This window comes from Ambystoma mexicanum, chromosome 8 (assembly GCF_040938575.1).
Source record: "Ambystoma mexicanum isolate Mex_15411 chromosome 8, UKY_AmexF1_1, whole genome shotgun sequence".
Classification (NCBI taxonomy): domain Eukaryota; kingdom Metazoa; phylum Chordata; class Amphibia; order Caudata; family Ambystomatidae; genus Ambystoma; species Ambystoma mexicanum.
The window spans coordinates 448,999,093-449,021,074 of NC_090929.1; the positions used below are offsets into that span (position 1 = coordinate 448,999,093).

The window sequence follows — 21,982 nt, forward strand, 5'->3', positions numbered from 1 at the left end:
CATTTCAGTAAAGCCATCAATAGTCTATTCCCAATCTTGTTTAAGATCAAAAGTCCCTGTGCGTCTTTGAAGTCTGTTCCCTTCATTTATTAAGCAAGGCCCGAGCTAGTCAAAGCAGCAAGTCTGCTTTAATGGTGTTCCTGCAATAAATCGAATCACTTTGGCACAGTGTTAACCATTTCTCCTGTTTTGTTAGCATTTCACTCTTTACAAAAATCCACAATAACCTGAAGCTACTTACAGTCATCAACATAGAATACCACTCACATATTTCTGCTGGCAATTTTAGGAGCATCTGTGTTTAACTGATGAAACCGTGGGTTCAAGACATACACCAGACTTATCGAAACACACATCCGTCTCACCACCATGACCATTCCTTACAACTGAAATCTCTGAATAGGGCTTCCAACATTTGCCATGTATCAGCTTTCATGGGCTGATACCGTCTCACACAGAACCATGAGGACTTTTAAACGGGGCCTGGGATCCCGTTACAGTAGTTCGTTCCATCTGCAGGGGTCCCCTGATCTGGGAGAAAAGAGTTTGACATATCCATGCCCAAACTACCCTTATGTTCCCTTGTCTGGAGACGACACACTGGACCCTCTTAACAAGTCACCCTCACCCACTGGCTCTCAAACCCTGAATTGAAGTGTCCCATCATGTGGCCTCCTCCACCCCCCACAACCCTCTACCAAGTTGCCTTTGCGGCTACACATGTGGGTAAATGAGAACTTGCCTCTCTTTTCCAATAACCGCAATAAACCAATGAGATTTGGCTTAATTATTTCCTATAAGAGAACCTTCAGAAACCAAACTGTCAAAAGTGGCTTTTCCACTATGGAACCCTTGAGTTTTTATAACGGACTTGAATTTTCAAATGTACCATGATTTATTAGATAATACAATAAACCACTGCAGTTTACTCAGACGATAGAAAGTGTTGCATTAGCCAGTTATGTGGTTCTTTGAAATCAGCAGATGAACTGGGACCTATTCTGGCTAGTACTGCAATTCTGCAGTTACTACTTTGTTAGCTTTTGGGGGTTAATTTCTTAAAATGTTCTCACACACAAACCAGTGGCATTCGAGAGCTTCTGCTCCTCTAAGAAACAAAAGGTAGGTCTTCAAACAGTAGAAGGATTTACTGGCAGAATACCTGCTGGGCCCATCTGCTCTTTCAACCTTTGAGCTGCTACCTTTAAAAATGCTTTGAAAATAGTTCAGACAGTTGGCTAGGTCCTTAACCATAGCTGAGGGTGTTCAGCCTGATCCCCTTCGGACATCACAGGGGGGGCAGGGAGTGAATGAAAGAAGCCTACCCTACAACACAATAGGAACTGAAGTAGGGGTTAACTGGCTTTTGACAAGCCAAGTGAAAAATCAGATGTCTTGGATATAACTGTGGTACTATAAAAAGCCCACCAGAGGAGCAGTAAAATAGTTATGATTAAACTCGTCAGTCCGAAACAAGGTCTACAGCCTCAGAATGGTTACCCTGTGCCAGACTAGGTCACCTATGTTTTGCCATTGACACTTCGGTATGAGGGGGTAATTTGAGCGATACCAATATCAAACTCTATGCCGATAGGGACTCAGACTTGTCATTTTTGTGATGAAAGACTGTTTTCCTTGGTATCCGAGAGAAGTAGCTGCACTAGTAACCAAATGAGGTACCAACGAGAACACACTGTTGCAGAACCCCCAGCCATCAACCCTGTAGGAGATAAACCAAACTAGGCTTGCCCTTTCAGTGGTGATCTGTGGTGGTAGAACTTTTCCTAGGCACTGTAATGACCTTGGCCTGCAACAGATCTTCCAGTACTAAAAAGGCAGAATCATTTCCAGGAGGGCATGAATTTTGCCTTGCCGGAAAGCAGAAGTACTCCTTTGTCTAGGGGTATGTTTCTCACCAATGGACCCCGCAAGTATAATGTCCTTAGGTTTCCCCCTAAGCAGACCTGTGCAGGCCCTGAAACTTGGGGTGCAGACTTCATCTCGGTACAAAGGCTGGTGTCTAAACAAGTGCCCCACCTGCAGGAAAGGTCTCCCGCTCACCAAAAACCAGCATCCTTCCTTGTGTGGGTAAAGTCTTAAGTCGCCTTCAGTACCAGTCTGGACATAAAAAAAAAAAAAGTTTTGCAGAGACCTCTGGCAAATTCTACTTCAGAGCATGCAGGAATCCACCAGATGATGGATTCCAAAACACCAGACAAGCATTATATGGATGAGCCCATGAGAATGGTTTCCTACACTGCATACATTGCTTGAAGCCTGTAGTAGCATATAGCAAGCGCAAAAGCAGAAGCTTCAAGAAAGAACAAATTGCCAATCTGAAGACTGAGTGACCAGCTCATAGCAATGCCCAAAAAAGGAGCGTCACAGAGCGCAGCAAATCCAGGCCCACTTAATAAGCAGAAAATACAGGAGCTGGGTGTGGCAGTTGCTGATGCAAGGTTGGGATATGGGTTTGTTGACAGATCCGCGCTTACAGGCTTTTAAAACGGTTTGTGGCAGCTATCTTTTGAATGCTGCTTCTTCATTTACAGGCCCTTCGGATGTAGGCTGTCCCAACCAGTTGGGAAGGAGAGCGTTGAGAACATCCAAATCTCTTGAAAATGTGTCTTCTGCCATGCAGAGCAAAGCTCCAAATGCCGAGCCTGAATGTACCAAACCATAGAGGTGGACATTAAAAATGACGATGAAAGCCATGTTCTTGTCAAATGTTCGGAAGAGATTTGCACAATCCTCTGGTGAATGCTATATAACCATCAAACCCAATCGTAGAATTGTGTAAATGAAAGGTAAAGCCAAGACTCGTATGGGAAGCATAGCAGAGCCATCGGGCTCAACTTCTGGAAAAGGAAGGCTAGCAGGGAGGTACAATTATTCCCAACGGTCACCACACTTGCATGATAAATATACATTACAAGTCCACATTTATGTTATGAAAAATAACAGCCAAGCATAGTGTAGATAGATACAAACAGTAAATGCACTGTTAAGGCCTTACGCAATTAATCTTAAAATGCAAGCCCCATGCCTGGTGGTGGCAGACACTATACAGACTGAGGAGAGTTGAGTAGACCACCTCTCCCCACCTAGATAACAGTAATTATTATCCTGTACCACAAAGAACTTTGCACAAGTTTCCTACTATGCTATACAGCAACTTCCAAACTTCCAGCAACAAGGCAGGAGACCCAGTCAGTAAACCGAGGTGAAACAGCTGGGAGTACTGACCCAGGATGAAAGGCCTGGCCCAAGAAGAGGAGGAGCAAGACCCAGTAAGGACACTGAGCACTCAAATGCAAGCCTGAGCAAAAACAAGAGACACCAGTTTGGTCTCAAAACTACAACGGTTTTCATCAGAGGCAAAATAGTCTGGCAGGCAAGTCAACCTGCTTATCTTCCAAATATCCTGCAAAACAGAGCACAGGAACTGTGTTTCCCCTATATGTTCTTTCACTTGCGCTTCTGCCCTCCTGCCAATCCCATTAAGGGATTTAAAACTAAGGTTGTGACAGACAGCCACCCTTATTGGCCTCAAATACTGCCAAACACCCAGGTCCAACCCCACAGAATATTTAGCAGCCCGCGCAGAAAACTGTTCAAATCAGCCCATGTGGTCCCAGACATCATTTCCCTGAAAGGAAACACCTAAAACTAAAAATTCCTGAGTGTAGGACAAACCATTAGTACCCCAATGGCTACCCATAAAGGGCTACTAAAACTGTAAATGGGCTTGTACCCCCATGTGAAGCCAAAACTTTATAACAATTAGCTGCCACCAGCCTACCCTCTAAAACCAATGTGGTATGATATAATCACCATAGGACAAAATGAAGGTACTTCACCCCTAGACTTGTGCACCTTATGAAACACTTGCATATAGGCACGTTATAAATGTCATATATCATATGAGCTATCCGGGACTATATACTTGAGGCATAAAAAAGGGAAATGAAGCACGGGGGAGTTCAGCTTAAGTTCTGGACACCAACCCAAATTAAAAACCCAAAATCACAAAAAGGGGAAAAAATGAAAAAGTAGGGGTCCCATAAAATGAGACTGAAGAAACCCCAAAGAACAAGTTACTTACAAACTGTAACGTTCTTTCGACTCTATGTTCCTCCCATGTATTCCTCATCTTATGATAAATGGTTATCTCCAGCTTCGCTGCTTCGGAAAAAAGAAATTCGGCAGAGGGCGCTGTGCTAGAGGTCGGGGCGTCGATTGTTCCGCGACGGACATACTCTGTCGACGTCACCGATGGTATAAATAGCTCCAGCCGCGGCCGTTGCTTCAGTTCTGTTTTTTCGATGAACATATAGGAGGAACACCCAGGCGTGCCCCATGACAGATGCATTCTTCGTGAGAGGAATGCATAAGAAAACGTAAACTGTACTGCGGGGTAGGATGGGAGGGTCGATGAGGAATACGTGGGAGGGACATCCAGTCGAAAGAACGTTACAGTTGGTAAGTAACTTGTTCTTCGAATGGATTGTGTCCTCCCACGTATTCCTCATTTTATGATAGACTCCCATAGCAGTGGCAATTTTGGAGGTGGGAGTACTAATTACAGTTTTCATGGACAGAATGCAGAACTGCCTTGGCAAATAACCCCTCATTGGAGGAGGCAGTATCCAAGCAGTAATGCTTGATAAAAGTATGCATTGTTTTCCAAGTTGCAGCTGAACAAATATCTGCTGCCGTAACTCCCCTCTTTAGAGCCGCAGAAGTAGCCATTCCCCTTGTAGAATGGGCTCGAAGCCCATCTGGTGGGTCTTTTCCTGCCAATCTGTAGCATTCAATTATGGCCAAAATGATCCAGCGGGATATGGTCTGTTTTGTTACTAATAAGCCCAGTTTATGACCAGTATAACCCACAAACAGTTGGTCATCATGTCGTAATTTAGACATCCTTGAGATGTAAAAACTAAGCCTTCTTGGGATCTAGTCTATGCAGTCTCTCCTCTTCCTTGCCCAAATGAGGAGGATAAAAATGTTGGTAGTATTATTTTTTGTGACAAATGGAAGTCCGAAACTACCTTTGGGAAAAAGGATGTTTTAACCTTAAGGACTACCATATCCTTATAAAAACAGTATATGGTGGTTTGCACGAGAGAGCTTGAAGTTCACTAACCCTGCGGGCTGATAGGGCCACAAGGTGGACAGTTTTTAGTGTTAGAAGCCTCAATGGACAGGAGTGCAGAGGCTCAAAAGGTATGCAAGTCAAAAATGTTAGTACTAAATTTATATCCCAATTTAGGACATGAAAAGGTACTGGAGGGTATATGTTAGTAAGCCCTTTTAAGAATTGAATGATTAATGGTATTTTGAAATATGAAATCTCTTCTGAGGTGCGCTTGAAAATGGACAGCGCAGCAAGGTATCCTTTTATTGTTCCTATCTGTAGCTCCAGATTGGCTAGATGTAATAGAAAAGAGCACTACTGGAGTGCCACATTGAAAAGAGTTTACATCCTTATCTTTGCACAAGTTACTAAACCTGTTCAAGCGACATCTGTACAAAGATTTTGTTGCTCTTTGCACCAGTTACTAAACCTGTTCCAGCGACATCGGTACAAAGATTTTGTTGCTGGCCTTCTGGCCGAAAGCAAGACTTCCATTACATCATCCGGAAGATCCCAATCCTTGTATCTCAACCTCTCAGAAACCATGCGTGAAGGTTGAGTGTCTTGACCTCTGGATGGAGAACCCGACCTTCCTCTTGCGAGAGAAGATCCTCTATTTGTGGACGGTGTATTGGAGAGCAGATGGACATGTCTAGAAGTTCCGGGTACCACGTCCTCCTGGCCCAATCCGGAGCAATTAGGATCATGGTTTTCCTGAACTTTCTCAACCTCCCGATTACTTGAGGAATCACAGGGACTGGGGGAAATGCGTACAGCAGTGGAAACTTCCACTCCACTACGAATGCGTCTCCCAGAGCTCCTCTTTGATGAAATTCCCTTTAGCAGTACTGATCGCACTTCCTGTTGATCGCGGTGGCGAACAGATCCACTTGAGGTGTTCCCCAAAGGGCGAATATCTCCAGAAGGACTCTGAGCCAGCTCCCACTCGTGAGAGACTGCTCTGCCTGCTCAGAGCGTCTGCCGCCGCGTTCTTCTCTCCGGCTAGGTGAATTGCCGATAGAGATTCCTTCTCGTATTGCCCAGAACCATAGCTGCATTGCCTCTCTGCACAGTGTGACCCTACTCTTCCTCTTTTGTTGAGGTAGTACATGGCCACCGTGTTGTCCGTCATTATCAGGACATTCTTTCTCTGTACAGAGGGCAGAAAGGCCTTCAGCGCTAGTCTGATTGCCCTCAGCTCCAAAAGGTTGATGTGAAGTTTGGACTCCGATGGAGACCAACGACCGCTGATTGTCAGATCGTTGGTGTGTGCTCCCCACCCCGTGAGTGAGGCGTCCGTCACTACTGTTATCTCCGGCCATGGTTGCCAAAAAGATTCTCCCTTGAGAATGTGGTCGTTGCAAGCCCACCATAGAAGATCCTGAGCAACTGCGTTTGGGACTTGCAGAAGATCCGACATATTTCCTGAGAACTGGGACCACTGAGTTCTGAGTGCCCATTGAAGGGATCTCATTCTCAACCTGGCCTCTGGTACTAGGAAAATGCAGGATGCCCTGAGGCCGAGCAACCTGAGAAAATCGAAGGTCGGTAGACGTTGGGCATTCTGGAACTTCGTTACCATCTGCTGGATGTGGAGGGCTCTCACTTCTGGAAAAGCCTCGCCTCCCGAGGAAGTACCCAAGACTGCTCCGATAAACTGGAGCTTTTGGGATGGCATCATATGGGACTTCTTGAAATTGAGGGAGAAGCCCAATTTGTGGAGGAAGTGGCAAGTGATCGAAAGATGTTCCTGAGCTTGTTTTGAGAACTTGCTCTGATCAACCAGTCTTCCAGGTAGGGGTAGATGTGAATACCCCCCTCTCCTGACTCGCTGCCACAACTGCCAACAGTTTGGTGAAAACCCTCGGGGCGGAGGTCAACCCGAATGGCAGAACCCAAAACAGATGAGTTGCCAATCGCAAACCTCAGGTACTTTCTGTGCTTGGGATGGATTGGCACATGAAAGTAAGCATCCTGAAGGTCCAATGATACCAACCAATCTTGGAGTTGGAGAGCCTGAAAGATCTGAGAAAGAGTGACCATCTTGAACTTGTCCTTCCTGAGGAACTTGTTCAAGTTTCTCAAGTCCAAGATGGGTCTCGGTCCTCCGTCCTTTTTTGGGGTGAGAAAATATGGGGAGTACCAACCCATGTTCCTCTCCGCTACAGGTACCTGTTCTATGGCACCTTTCTCTAGCAGGGTTAATATTTCCTGCAACAGGAGCGGGTCTGGAGTTTGTACGGAGTTGGCTCCCGGGGGATGATTCTGAGGCCTTTTTTGGAAGGGGGGACAATAACCTTGAGCTACTGTTTCCAGTGCCCAAGCATCCGAGGTAATGCCCCCCCCATTCCTTCAGATGCTGAGAGATCCTGCCTCCCACTGGTGTTTTGTGCAACAAGGTCTCAGAGGGATTTGGAGGCGGCTGCAGGAGTGGCTGAGGGTACAGATGCCGCTCCTGAGGCTGATTTTGCACCTCTTCCTCGTGCGCCATGAGGGAAGTTTCTTTTGCCCCTTTGAGAAGCCTGTCCTCTTCCTCTACCAAATGAGGAGTAGTAACGAAAAGAACGACCCCTCCAGGAAGATGAGCCGGAATAGGGTTTTAGAGGCTGGCGCATGGAGGCACTAAGCGATTTAGCTGCCGCTTTCGAGGTCTGAAGTTTTTCTAGGCTTTCATCAGCCTTACTGCCAAACAGCCTCGAGCCATGAAAGGGCATGTTGGGGAGTCTGGCTTGCACGTCTGGTGCAAACCCCGCCTTCCTCAACCACGCAAATCTGCGTAGCACAATGCTTGCAGCCATGGACCTGCTGATACTATAAGCAGTATCTAGTCCAGACTGGAGACATTCCCCCATTGCCTCCTTCCCGTCTTTGACTATATTCAGGAAGCCTTCCCTTTCCTCGCCTTCCGGAATATGCTCAGCCGCCGCCGAAATACAGTCCCACATGGTATGGGTAAACCTGGCCAGGGTACGGGTGACATTTGTCGATTTAAGGGCCATACTGCCTGAAGTGAAAACTTTACGTGCCCAGGCATCAACTTTTTTATCCTCTCTATCTGGAGGGATAGTGGGATATGCAGTTTGCTTTGATGTGGATGCTGCCTGAATAACTATACTTTCTTAAGTCGGATCCCTTTTTAAGTATTCAGGATCTGTACCAGCTGGTCTGTATTTCTTGGGGAAATAACTATCTCAGCAGCAATGCTCTCAGGCTTTTCCCAGTTTTTCTCCACCCTCCTCTGACGAGCCCTGTGAAAGGGGAGAACTGGATCTTTTTGAGGACCTCTGACAATTATATCCGTCATGTCATCTTGTTCAAAAACGGGTGAAGTGTTACCCCAACCCATATACTCAATTACTCTGGTCATAAGACTCCTGTACCCTAAGTCTGCATGTTCTGCAGGATCAGGTCTGGCAAACTAATTCTAGGGTGGTGTCAATTCCACTGGCAGAATGTAGAGTCACTCAGGTCTCATTTTGGACTCTTGATCTATGAGTTCCTCAGGAACTTGTTCTGTGCCATATGAAACTCCAAAGGGAGTGACTTCCTCTTCCTCCGAGCCAGATTCCTCATAAATTGAGGACATGGACTTAAAAAAGTCTGACCTGGGCAACAGAGTCAATCTTCTTTCTTCCTCTACCATACGCGTCGAAGGAAAGGAAAAATCCTTCAAAGTTGTCTAAGGAATCTTCGATGACTTCGAAGATGACTTCGATACAGGCATCGAGGTTATTTTTGGTTGCGATGCCGATGGCGTTGAAGTCGCCGAAGCCTTCGACGACTTATGTTTTTTTATATGGCACCGGAGAGGTGCTCGACTCTCAAAGAGTCCTCGACGACTTGTCGTTGACTCTAGTTTTTCGAGTAGCCTCGACACTACCGGTTTTTACCAAGATAGTCTTAGACTTCCCTTTGTCGTCCAATGGAGTGACCTTAGGGGTATGGCTCTTCCAAGGTTCATTCGAGGGGGTCGGGCCGCATTCTCGAATACCTCCATCATCTTTTTACGAAATTCTTCCCATTTTCTGGGAGAATCAGATTTTGTCGGACTTCGAATTTCTTCTGTCGACTCGGAAGATGAGGGAGATCTATATCTCCTCTTAATTTCTTTGGCCGAGGAAGTAGAGTGTCTCGATCTACTCCTAGATCGAGATCTCTTTGAATGCCTATGGCGATCCGATTCCTTCGAATCAGTTGCTTTCTTGTATTTTTTGGACGTAACCTTCTTCGAGGCTTCCCTCCCCACCGACAGTTTACCTCTCCTCTCACGAAGAGCTTTCTCGGTCATGGATTGGCAGGAACCACAGTCGTCGGTCCGTTGACTGGAACCGAGACACCAGAGACAAATCTGTTGAGGATCCGTGATCGACATTTTCGATCCACAATCTACGCACTTCTTGAACCCAGTCTTGGGTGTCAAAGGAGTCGAAGAAGACAGCATTTTCTTCACAGAAAATCTCAAGCGCGCCGTTATCGATAGCGAAGCGATCGGAAAAACGGAACTGAAGCAACGGGCGCGTCTCGAGCCATTTATACCATCGGTGACGTCGACAGAGTACGGAGTCCGTCGAGGGACAATTGACGCCACGACCTCGAGCACAGAGCCCTCTGCCGACATTTTTTTTTTCCGAAACAGCAAAGCTGGAGATAACGATTCATCATAAGATGAGGAATACGTGGGAGGACAATCCATTCGAAATAGGAATTCTGCCCAGCATCATGTTTCAATTATAAAAAGACCACATCCAAAGTTTATCAGCAGGTCTTACTAATCAAGAACGGTCAACTAAGGAACACTTTCAAACAAGCCATTATAAACCTCTTGGAGGTCTGATGACTGAAGTACTGACCAATCACAGGCCAACACCGCCACCCTTTTCTGACAAACCCTGGCAAGACTAGCTAGAAAATGACAGGAGCATAGCAAAAAAGGCAATCTCCTACACAATCAGGTTTGCAACGCCAGCTTAGAACAGAGCCTGTGGACACTAAAGAATCACTACTACAAATATTCAAAACAGAAACAAGGACGCTATTCTAATTCGCTGAAGACTGTCTTCCATGCATGATGGAGCATGACATTCAGGAAAAAGAAAATCAGGCAAGTTTGAAAATAACTTGAACCCTTCCTCCAGTACTGCCCCACCAAGATAAAATGTGGTATACTCTGGGATCCTTAGTCCATGCAGCTTTTATACATCTGCCCCATAAAACTTCTAATATGCAATTATGTGTAATCATGCCAGGTTTAGGAAGTTCAGAAATAAATTCTGTTTCAGTGCTGGGTAAACCATTATCATCAGTGTTCGCCACATTTGACATATTAATCTACCTTTTATATTAATGTAGGATTCACGTCCACCTCTACCACAACAAATCCAAGGTTCATCTGACAACTCCCATTCTGAACTGCATAATCTCACCAAGCACACTCCAATTATAACTTCACACAAGAAAAATGATTTAACATTAATAAAGCAGTAGCTGTCCAGAGTTAACTGACTATTGCAGCTCCCTCTACTTGGGTACACAACGATCTCAAAGCAATTGCAATTAGTAAAGATGTTCACCCAGGCTCCTTTGTGGTTTGAAAAAGCATACAACTTATCTGCCCTGAAAGCCCACAAATGGTTATCAGTAAAAAAAAAATAAAAAAAATAAAAGTATATATATATATATATATAAATAATCATTCCGCATGACCCAAGTTTTGGGAAAATGCCCAGAACACCAGCAGACTAATCAATTCAAACTCTACAGTCCTATCAAATGGGACTTCCGTTTGACAAAAGTGACCTTTCCTCACAATGGGCAATAATGTGAATCACCACCACAAGAAAATTTGGCTGACAAGCAACCAACAGATTTCCAAGGAACCATAAATTCGAATTATTGAAAGATTTAGAAAGACCTAAATATTTAGGCTAGATACCTTTTGCCGCACACAAAATAACCTGGAAAGGTCACCAGCAACTACCAGCAACTTAATAATTGTACCATGTTTTTGGCATCTTTTTTCCTCCGTTCTGTCTCCCTCAGTGCATGTATTTATGGTATACTCCATTTCCTCTGGCCTCTACACATTATCCATGTGTCTTTCGTCTATATGACTATTAAGCACCTAAGTACACTACATGTGGCACTTCTTTTAAAAATAAAGTAAATCACAATAAATGCATGCAGATTGCTCTACTGTGCAAACAAATCAGAATTCCTGAGAACAGAAGATAAAACCAGAATTACTAAAATCATGAGGTAAATGTACTTAAACATGCCAGTCTCTTACCGGTGGTGCTAACAAGCCAGGACTACTGAAGGGGCACATGAGGAACAAGTGAGCTCTCAGATTCAACTCATGTGGGTCTGCAGGGACACTACTTTGCCTTAAACCCAAAGTACAAGCTGCAGTAGTACATTTCTTACCTTCTTTGTTCTCCAGGATGTTGGGGGCAAAGCCTCCTTCATCTCCCACATTGGTGGCATCCTGGCCATACTTTGCCTTGATCACGCTCTTCAAGTTGTGATAAACCTCTGTCCCGATGCGCATTGCTTCCTTGAAGGTACTTGCTCCTACCGGCAGGATCATGAACTCTTGCATGGCCAACTTGTTCCCTGCATGAGATCCACCATTGATCACATTGAAGGCCTAGGAATAGGAAGGGTATGTTTAACAAATTGAAAATGCAAAGCTCACTTGACTCCCTTTGCAAGTTCCATTGTAGGGGCTGGAAGAAATCAACTACAAAATATTGATTGCATTAACTGTTAGCCAAATTCTCTCACACAGATCCGCCAGAGCCCCAAGAGACCACGCAAGTGGCAAGAGTGCGTGGTACAAGACCCATTAACATCAACTACAGCAGGCACAAACCGGCTCAGCCTAACTCAGCCACGAAAGCTCATCCTTTTTGTTCTAGCTACCAAAGGCAACCTACAGTGAATGTACTCACACCACCCCCTCTTCACCTTTACAGTGTTACTAAGGAGCATGGAGCAAATGTTTTGGAAAGGAGTACGAACAGCAGCCACCAAGATGACAATGGTCTGTACTCATTACGCCCCTCTCGACCCGCCATCTCAGTCTTTGTTAAGTGATCTTGCATAGGGCTCTTCTACAATTATGGTGGGCTCACTGTCCATGGCCCAACAAGAACCACAGCAGGGCCATAGTAGAATAGAGGAAGCAGAAGATGCAAAACCTGAGGTGCTAATGGGTGTAAGCCGTAAATCTCCATATGGAACACTGCTCTGGTTCTAGGGGTTCGTGGTGGCAACTACATGGGTGTAGGTGGTGTAACACTGGAAGTGATCTAATAATGACAGCCATAAAAGAATTCAACCCACTGCCCTCCTCCCCACCACTTCTCAAAGCTTGGATTTCACAGCTGTACATTCCCCTTCTAGCCTGCCCTCTCCCCTCAAACCCAAATCGATTCAGTATTCTTAAGCATTCTTACAGGGACCGGCAGGATGACTTCTGCGTTTCCAGCAAGATCCGCAATGTGGCGGTACAGAGGAACACCCTTTTCTGCTGCGCCAGCTTTGCACACTGCCAGCGATACACCCAAAATGGCATTGGCACCAAACTTTGCTGCAATAAAACAGAAATAAAGGGAATGTGTTAAACTAGAAACTAAATACAGTTCCAACGCCAATAAAACCCTCATCTACAGAGTAGCTTTTACGTTTAAAGATGGAGGGGTTCAAAGGAAACCTGATCCTTCAATAAAGCCATAAATGCTTTGCTGGTGTAGTTCACTCCGCAAATGTATGCAAACCTAACCAGGAAACAGGTCAGATGACTCCTGCAACCTTAAAAAATAAACCGCTTAAAAAGGTTCCAAATCAAGGCAGCTTAAGTGAGTGACAAGAAATTACATAGCACATCAAAAAAGTCAATGGTTTTATTTTTCCATTTATAAAGCACACTAAACCCAGGGGCATCAAAGCGAGGTTACATGAACCAGTTACTAGCAAAAAAATACATAGTTAACAAATCAGGAATTCCATACCGTCAAAGGATCAGGTGATGTAATATTAGTATTTAAGCAAAGAGCCAAGTTTTTAAAGGTTAACTGAAGGCCCAGTATGACTGCTCGACACAAGGCTGGCGGGAGTAAGTTCCATTGTTTGGCGGCGACAGCAGGGAACCTGGAGCCTCCAGCTTTTGACTGCTTGAATTTGGGTCGGATGAGCGTTGGGCAAAGGTAGCTCTAGTAGGTCTGGACAAGTTCGCTTTTTTGATTTTCTCTGACAGGCAAGCGAGTGCCACATTCAATAGACATCCGTGTGTAATTGACAAGGTTTTGAATTTAATTAGTTTGTGAATGGGGAGCCAGTGGGTCTTACAGGGGTGATATGCCCACGTTTGAGAATTTTGAGAGCTGCTCCAAGTGCATTTTTGTGGATGACCTGCATTTTACGGATGATGTGCTCTGAAGTGCCTGCAAGTCCAGCCTGGATCCGATAATAGCTCAGGCAATTGGAAGGCAGCTATCTGGGGATAGGAAGGGTCTGGATGCATTGATCAGTATACCGATGTATGCGGCTGAGGCGGTGCCGGAAGTCACATAACGAGAGAGTGAAAGTGTGGTATCCATTTATACTCCCAGAGTTAACTGAGGCAGAGACCGGGATTGGATTGCCGTCAATGTTGTAGGATTAATATTGTGCATCAAGTTTCTTGATGACCACTGAAGGGACCACCAGGAGGATCTCAGACTTATTAAGGCAGAGGTGGTGCATGGGCATCCACGCCTGGATCTTCAAGTAAGCAGCCTTTAAGGTGGAGGAGGAGTCCTCAAAGTAATTACCGGGGGCTGGGGTGCAGGGTAAAATAAGAATATCCTCGGCATAGTTGGAGTAGGCTATGCCGATGGAGTCTAGTAAGTTAGAGGCTTTGTGAAGATATTTGAAAGGGTCATAGATACTCAGGGGGGTGGGAGGACTGGGGAATCGAATGGTGGGGGAGACTAGCATTTTCAGCAAACACTGATGGGCTCCATCCTCAAGAAAGGCCTCAGGTGAAAAATTGGCATCAGGATCTTATGGCCAACCAAGTGTAATGCAGCAGACAGATCAAGGAGTAGTTGTAGCGCCGGCTTGACCTCATCCCAGATCTCATTGAGCTGGTTCTTAAGGTCAAGCCGTGCTGATTCAGTGCCGTGGCCAGGACGTAGACGCGACTGGCGCTTCCCCAAAATTGTGATGCTCTTCCAGGTAACGTTTAATTTACAAATATGCTGCTCTGTTTGGAATTTTCAGTAGAAAGGAGAGCGTTGTGATTGGTCAGTAGTTTGGGACCGAGGGGTCTAGAGACTGAGCCAGTGGAGAAGGATGCGTTGATGAAGGTTGCAATGAATGGTGCCAGGACCTCAGAGCAATCTTTAATGAGGGCAGCTGAGAAAATGTCCCCTTTGCACCTTGGAGATTTGAGCCCCTTTAGAATGGTTTGGACTTCCACCTCAGTGACATTAGTGAAGCGGTATAAGGGATGATGTGGTGGGTAGCAGCTGAGAAGACTAGCGTAGAAAGCTTAGTGTTGATTTTTTTGGTGGAGGGTGTTTTTTGTAAGCAAGCCTAGCATCTTGGTGCACCATGTCTCATCTTTAGTAATGGTGGCTGTGAGGTTGAAGGGGGCGATGTGGTGGTCAGGCCAGGGGCAAGACCTGTTGGTACAGGCAGAGACCTGGCATTTGAGGTCAGTTATACAGTCTAGGATGCAACCGTTGATGCGGGTTGGGTTGTTGAGCGTTTGAAACCTAGTGCGGTAAGCGAGTTGGGTACGGAGGTAGCAGTTGGGTCAGCTGGGTCATGGTATCCCAAAGAGGATAGTTTTAGATGTAGGCTAAATATGGCTGCCTAGAGTGTGAAGGAGGTCTTCAAAGGATTGGGCCGAGCCCGGTGGCCGGTAAATGAGGTGGACCGAGACTGTGTGAGATTGACAAAGACAGATGGAAGCAGAATTGCACCCCAAGATAGTGCTCTAATGGGCAGGAGTTTGTTGCCATCAAAGCAACTCCGTCCCGTCTAGAGTAAAATCTGTCTCTCCGGTGGCTGACGAAGTCCAAGGTAACAGCGAGAGAGATCTGGCTCAGAAGCTGCATTTAACCACGTTTCCATGATATATACGATGTCAAGGTCAAATAACGTGATGAGGTCAATAATGTCTAGGGCATTGACCAAAGCACATTTTAGTGGTGGCAAGGGTGTGTTTGGCAATTTATGACTAAGCGGGACACTGGCTTGGGTGGCTAGTAGTGTCTGGTCTCTGCGTTAGGACCAATAGGAGACTCAAGGTACTGCTGTGGGAGGAGAGTGTTTACTAGAAGAGATGGGGATGCTTGAAGTCTTTATTGAAAGTACAGAATACACAAGGAAGTTTATTATGAGCATCAGCCCTTTTCTTAATGGGTTGGCATGGGTAAGTATAAAGGTTTTTGCAGATGTCCCCAGGTGAGTGGTTCAAGGAGACTGGTACAAAGTCGTCCTGTACTGTCGTTTTAATGTTCATTTTGGAGACCATATGTTTGTGGTGCAAATAAAAACGTATTCCACATGTTCTGCACAATACATTAAATGTATATTCCCAACAAATGTCTGAACGCACGTTAGACATTTATGGTTCTGAACCAGTTCAAATGGAGAAGTGACAAAATATGTAGGCAAGAATTAGTCTTACTAATCAACATGGTTGATATTTTCATGATCAAGCACTCAAGAACTCAGAACGGTTTGGAGTGACAGATTAGGCGATACATGTGCTAAACATTGGACTGCAATGTGCAGGGTTTCCTTAAAAGGAGCATATGAAAACGTTTTCCCTTCTGGTGGTGTTGAGATCGGGTTGAACGCGAATAGTCCTATTAATGTACATTTACATTGAACTATACAAAAAGGAATTTAACTTATGATGCTGCGCAGGCCACAGTACTTCCATTTACACAAAGTCGCAATCTCAAATTTCAAACTACAAGTCCATTACTAGCCAGAAATGGGAATCTGGGTTCTCACAACTTAAACCTCTCATGGACATACCAAAAGTAGGCAAGAAACTGCAACAGTACACCACCATACCATGGTGGACACAAAGGAAAGCAGCTTTTTTCATTGCTCACAAAAACTAAACAAAAACTAAACGCATCTTATGGTTCTAACATTTAGCTGCACTTTACAGTGTTAATTGTGGCTAGAAGATCTCAACGCAAGGATGAAAAGCATGATCTGGATTGGTTCACTCAATAGTTTGATTCATTAGCAGTCCGCATTGACCCAGCCATGAGATCAAAGTGTGCTGGGTTACAATTAAGTTGTCAGTTTGAAGCCATGTCATAATATATGATGCATGACATGAACACTAATACCAGCCTTAATAAAGACAAAATGAACAGGCAACTTTGTAACCTGCCGGAGAGAGGAAAATGCCTTTGATAAATCGGCTCTGGTAATTCGGTGTAAATTGATGGTGACCCTAACTCACTGGTCTAAAAACAGGACTGGAGAAAACTAACAAAAGGACTGAACCGAGAATGGAGGAAAAATTAAGGAAAAGACTGATTGCGGAGCGCTTGTCAAGAGGCAAAAGAGATTGCTGTCCCATATTCCTGACTGATTAAAGCTGCAACTGATCCGTTTATAAAAGTAGTTTTTACTGGACAAGTCTTGTTGCGAACTGCTCTGAATCCACTCCAATCTCAAGTCCGAGAGAAAAAGCTACTAGATTCCCCAAAAAAGCATAAAGGATAGTTAAGACCTTTGAATTATAGCACATGAACGAAGGAATTAATATTTTTACTCGAGAAAGCCACTTTATTTTAAGTGATAAATAATCCCAGCAGAGCTAGCTGACTGATCAAATTGCTTCATAATTTAAAGGGAAGTGGCCCTGAATGTTAACATCTCTAAAGCTTGGTGAATTGTAGATTGTTGCACTGATTGCATTTGCTGATCAGACCATCCAAAATGACTGGGCAGCCCCATGCCCGACTTAAGTCCCATAGGTGACCACTGACCTGTAATAGGAGGAACATCTACATTACAAGTAGGAGAAATCTCCATGCACTACACAGCAATTTGAACATTCTATTTTCTCTCTCGTACATAATCTTTGCCAGAATAAAACTAATCGCATACATCAACGCGAGCCGTTGAATGGGCACTAAAACTTCATCCAAAATTGAATGCTTTGCATTTTTGGTTAACATGAAATTAAGTTTAAAACAGTCTAGCGATTGGCAGTGCACTTAGAATGTACAAATTAAAACGTAACCACCAGTTTGAGGGAGAGATACGCCTTTGGTCATTGTATTTGTGATTTGTAAGGCCTTTAATAAATCAAAACCCCCACGGTTCGCTTTGGCTAAAATGCTCATATCAAACACCCAATGTTTAATTTTTGTAATCGTCGGGCAAATCCAAAACAAGATATTCCTGTATTTTAGGCAATATGTCAAATACATGTATACATGAATGCAAAAACCCAAATTTTTGACATGGGGCACGTGAAGGAAAAACAGTTCAATTGAAATTAACGTTTAAAGAAACACGCTGTTTGATACGTATTTAAAGTGTAGCCAAGTTTAGAAGTGTCCCTAGCTATAGGCTATTCAACTTATATAAGCAAGTTTGGTAGAAAGTGTATTCATTTATAACCCATAGTTTGATGTTATTTCAAGCTTGCCTATTGCAATGCCTGAAGATCCAGCATGTTTAACTACATGCTGAATTGATTTTACAAGGTGAATCAACAAACTTTCTAGTCTTCTAATTGGTTTCGTTTTCTTGGATTGTGATTTTTAAAATCAAGTCCATGATTTTTCACCTTGGCCGTCACCCACGCTGTCTTCGCCTCCCATCAGCCGAGTCCACCAAAACTCCTCCTCGTATATGTAGGCCGAGGCCAAGAGGTTTTTCAGGTATGGTTTTCTAATGTGCTCGACCTCTGGGCATGAAAGTAGCAGGTGTCGGATAGTTTCCACCTTATTCTGGTTGTTACAGAATCTGCATTTATTGGAATTGGACGGTCTTCTAATTTCCAAGATTTCATTGGTGTGGAGGTGGTTCAGTTGTGCTCTCAGGAATGTGTTCCTGAGCTTTCTGTTTGGATATTTGGCCAGGAAAGCTTGCGGCTCGAGGGGCGTCCATGCCTGCGGTGATAGGTGGGCAGCCAGTTTATATGTTGCACCTATATCCAACGTTGTGATCCAGTCTCGTTCAGTCTCTTGAGTTTTTGGAGGGGGTTTCGGTCATTTCACTTATCGAGCTTTGGATCTCTTCAATTTTTGCCTCCTGGGCTTTGGCCCATTGGTTTAGGAGTTTACAGCGGAAGCCTATTCTTCGTATATGGCTTCCAGAAGCTTTGGGCAGTCTTCCAAGAGGAGTTTCCTATACAGCAACAGGACCTTCCGCTCTACCACTGCCTCCAGTGACAGCTGGCTCAGTTTGTGTTTTAGGAGCGCAATTGGTGTTGAGTTTGGGAAGTTAAGAACCCTTCTCCAAAAATAGCTCTCAAGTTCTTTCCAGATCTGTTTGGGCAACAACGGCATAGCTTTCGCTCCATAGCAGATCGATGGTACGGCCTTAGCTTTATAGAAATTTATGACCAGCACTAGGGAGAAGCAGCAACATTTCTTGTCCACTGCTTGAGCCTGGGATGTTAAACTTCTAATTTTTCTCGTAAGTAGTCTGCACTTTTAAAATAGAACTGGAAATCGAAGGCCTGGCCCATATTTAAAAACTATCAAAATGGTGAGTTAATACAGCTTTGATTAATCTTAGAACAAAACATTGCTGGTACTAAAAATACATTGCACACGCTATTTCAGGCACCTCTAGACGAAGCAAGGTGCATAGGCGGTATCCTGTCAGTGTTTATTTGACAGTCAGAAAGGGTATAGCCACAGTAGAATCCTGCATTCTAGGTATCTATTCTCACAGCTTATAGCTCTCTAGCCAATCAAAGCATGGAATGGAAGCTCTTGACCACCTTTAAAGGCCACATTGAAAGCTTTCCTTGTGGTGTGTTCACACTGGGCACTGGCCAAGTAGAGAAACAAGCAAACCCACAGGAAGCCCTATGCAAGGCAACCATTCCATCCCCAGGCAAGCACTAATAGCATTAGAGCCTTTACTATCAGGCTGCATAGTGTGCCAAGTAATCTTGGGTGGCATGGATGGGGGTGGACGGGTCATAAAGATGGACTGCTCAGAGCCAAGAAACACTGATGGGGATCAGTAACAGCAGGATTCAAACTTGCTCAGAGCTATTTAGCTCCTGGTTCTGGCCAAACCAAGCCTGGTTGACACGAAACTAACAGCTACCTGGAGGTACATATGGCTACATAGGCCAAGAGGTGCCATACAAATATATCCGTAGGACATTAACCCTCTGCATTTAGCAATGTGTGTAAATTAGTACTTGGAAACCGCAGGAGACATTTGAAACATAATGGGTAATTTCATTGGCAAAGTTACATTTACATCATGCTACCTAATAGCTTCTAATTTCTAGAGGTAGCTCCCAATTACTTATGCTGGATCCAGGAGCTGGCAGTTTAATTGCCATCATAAAGGGGTATTCGGCCACCTAAGCGGTAAAAAGCTGGGACGTCATTTCACCAAATGTGACATATGACCCTTGACCTCTGACTTAAGAAGTGATTTCCTTTGACCCCCCACCCCGATGTGACGTCTACCTCCACGTAGCAGCCCTGCAGATGTCCAGCAAAGGCACACCAGACAGGAATGCCGTAGTTGCAGAGATCCCTCTGGTCGAATGGGCTCTCGGGCGGGCAGGCAATGGTCGGTTTGCCAATCAATGACAGTGTGATGCAGCCGGAGAGCAACCTGGAAATGGAGGCCTTGGAGCGGGCCTTCCCCTGGTTCACAGGGACAAAGTTCACAAACAGCTGTGACGTCTTCCGAAAACTTTGTGCGGGCCACGTTTAACTTCAGCGCTCTAGCCACATCCAGCAAGTGCAAAGTCCTCTCAGCCGGCGACAAAGGCGATGGGAAGAATACGTAGCACCAAGGGCTCATTGAGATGGAAGTCCGACGGCACCTTGGGCATGAAGGGGGGGGGGGTGCGTCCTCAGCACGACCCTCGTTGCGTGGAAATTCAAGTACAGAGGCTTACAGGAGAGGGCCTGGATCTCTCCCCCGCGTCGTGCGGAGATGATGGCCACCAGTATCGCTGTCTTCCACAACGGAAATTTCAGAGGTGCCGAATGCAGCGGCTCGAATAGGGGACCCATGAGCCTAGTCAGCACCACATTGAGCTCCCACGCCGGGGCCGGAGCCTTCACCGGCGGGAACGAGCGGAAAGTCCTTTCATGAACTTCTTAACCAGGCGATGCGACCACAGCGACGATCGACCCAGAGTTCTGGTGTAGCGGGAGATAGTCGCCAGATGGATCTTGATAGAGGCGTGCACCAGACCCGCCTTCGCCAGCGACAGGAAGTACGGCAGCACTTTAGGGGCCGTAATCCGTAGAGGGTTTATCTTCTGTGCACGGCACCAGACGGTGAACCTCTTCCATTTATGTCCGTAGACCGAGGCGAAGCAGCCCTGGCCTTGGCAAGCAATCCGCCGGGATCTCATATCCACCAAACTCTAGTGCTGCAGGAGCCAGGCCTGCAGGTTCAGAGACGACGGGTTGTGGTGCAGGATCGCGCCTCCATCCCTGGTGAGAAGATCTGCGTCCGCTGGTCCAGGTACCATATTTGCTTCGGCCATGCTGGTGCGACAAGGATCATCCTGCACCAGGACCATCTGAGTTGACTGATGAGTCGTGGGAGCAACGGCAACGATGGGAATGCATAGAGGAACAGGCCGTCCCAGGGGAATGAGAACGCATCCCCCATGCTCCCCGGATGGGGAAACCTGCTGGCGAACCTCCGGCACTTGGTGTTTGTCACCAAACAGATTGATCTGGGGATTGCCCCATCGTCGAAACAGTAGGTCCACCTGATCCTGCCGAAGTTCCCACTCGTGGCAAGAGCGCAGCTCCCTGCGGAGTGAGTCGGCGACGGTGTCCTTCACTCCTGCCAGATGAAAGGGTACCAGGAACATACTTTGAGCGACGGCCCAGTGCCATAGATCCTGCGTTTCCTTGGATAGCAGGGGATCTGGTGCCCCCCTGCTTCTGAATATAGAACATAGTCGTGGTGTTGTCTGAAGACCTGCACCACCTTGCCCTTGTGGGACGGGAGGAATGACTTGAGGGCCCAAAACATGGCCTGGAGCTCCAGGACGTTGATGTGCAACAACTTCTCCTCCGGGAGCCAAAGACCACTTACGTGGAGATCTGCAGTGTGCGCGCCCCATTCCTCCAGGGAGGCGTCCGTTGTAACAATCTCCTGATGCGCGATGGTCTGGAAGTCCGTGCCCGCCGCTAGATGCACACGGACCCCCCCACCAGAGAAACGCCCGACGGAATGTCTTGAGGCCGATCCTATCCTCGAAGCTTCCCTTCGCCTGCATCCAACGGGCTTCGAAGAACTCGGCAACTGTCGCATCCGCAGTCTGCGCAGCCGAACGAGGTAGATGCATGACGACATCCTGCCGAGCAGGGACTTGCCTGTCCCCCAACAGTCCGGCTAGGCAAACCACCGTGTTTAGTCTGGCTCCCAGGAACTGGACGTCCTGCAATGGTTCAAGCAGGATTTTGCATAGTTTATCGAGAACCCCAGTTCCGTGAGCAGGCAGACCGTTCTCGCTGTGTGTTAGACGGCGAGTTCCTTTGACTTCGCTCGGATGAGCCAATCGTCCAGATAGGGATAGATGTGGATCCCCTGCAGGCGCAGCCGCACCGCCACAGGTGCCAGGCACTTGGTGAAGACCCT

The 21,982-nt window shown here is 45.9% G+C and overlaps 1 protein-coding gene across 5 annotated transcripts in view; it reads right to left on the reverse strand.

Moving 5' to 3' along the window:
• ENO1 (enolase 1) overlaps positions 1-21,982 on the reverse strand; it is a 220,188-nt gene that overhangs the window by 95,640 nt on the left and 102,566 nt on the right. For all 5 annotated transcript variants that reach the window (XM_069610033.1, XM_069610036.1, XM_069610035.1 and 2 more), the window contains exons 6-7: positions 12,598-12,731; positions 11,564-11,786 (exon numbers count right to left, since the gene is read on the reverse strand). In XM_069610033.1, coding sequence (XP_069466134.1) covers positions 11,564-11,786; positions 12,598-12,731 — 357 coding nt within the window. The remainder of the gene's footprint in view (positions 1-11,563; positions 11,787-12,597; positions 12,732-21,982) is intronic.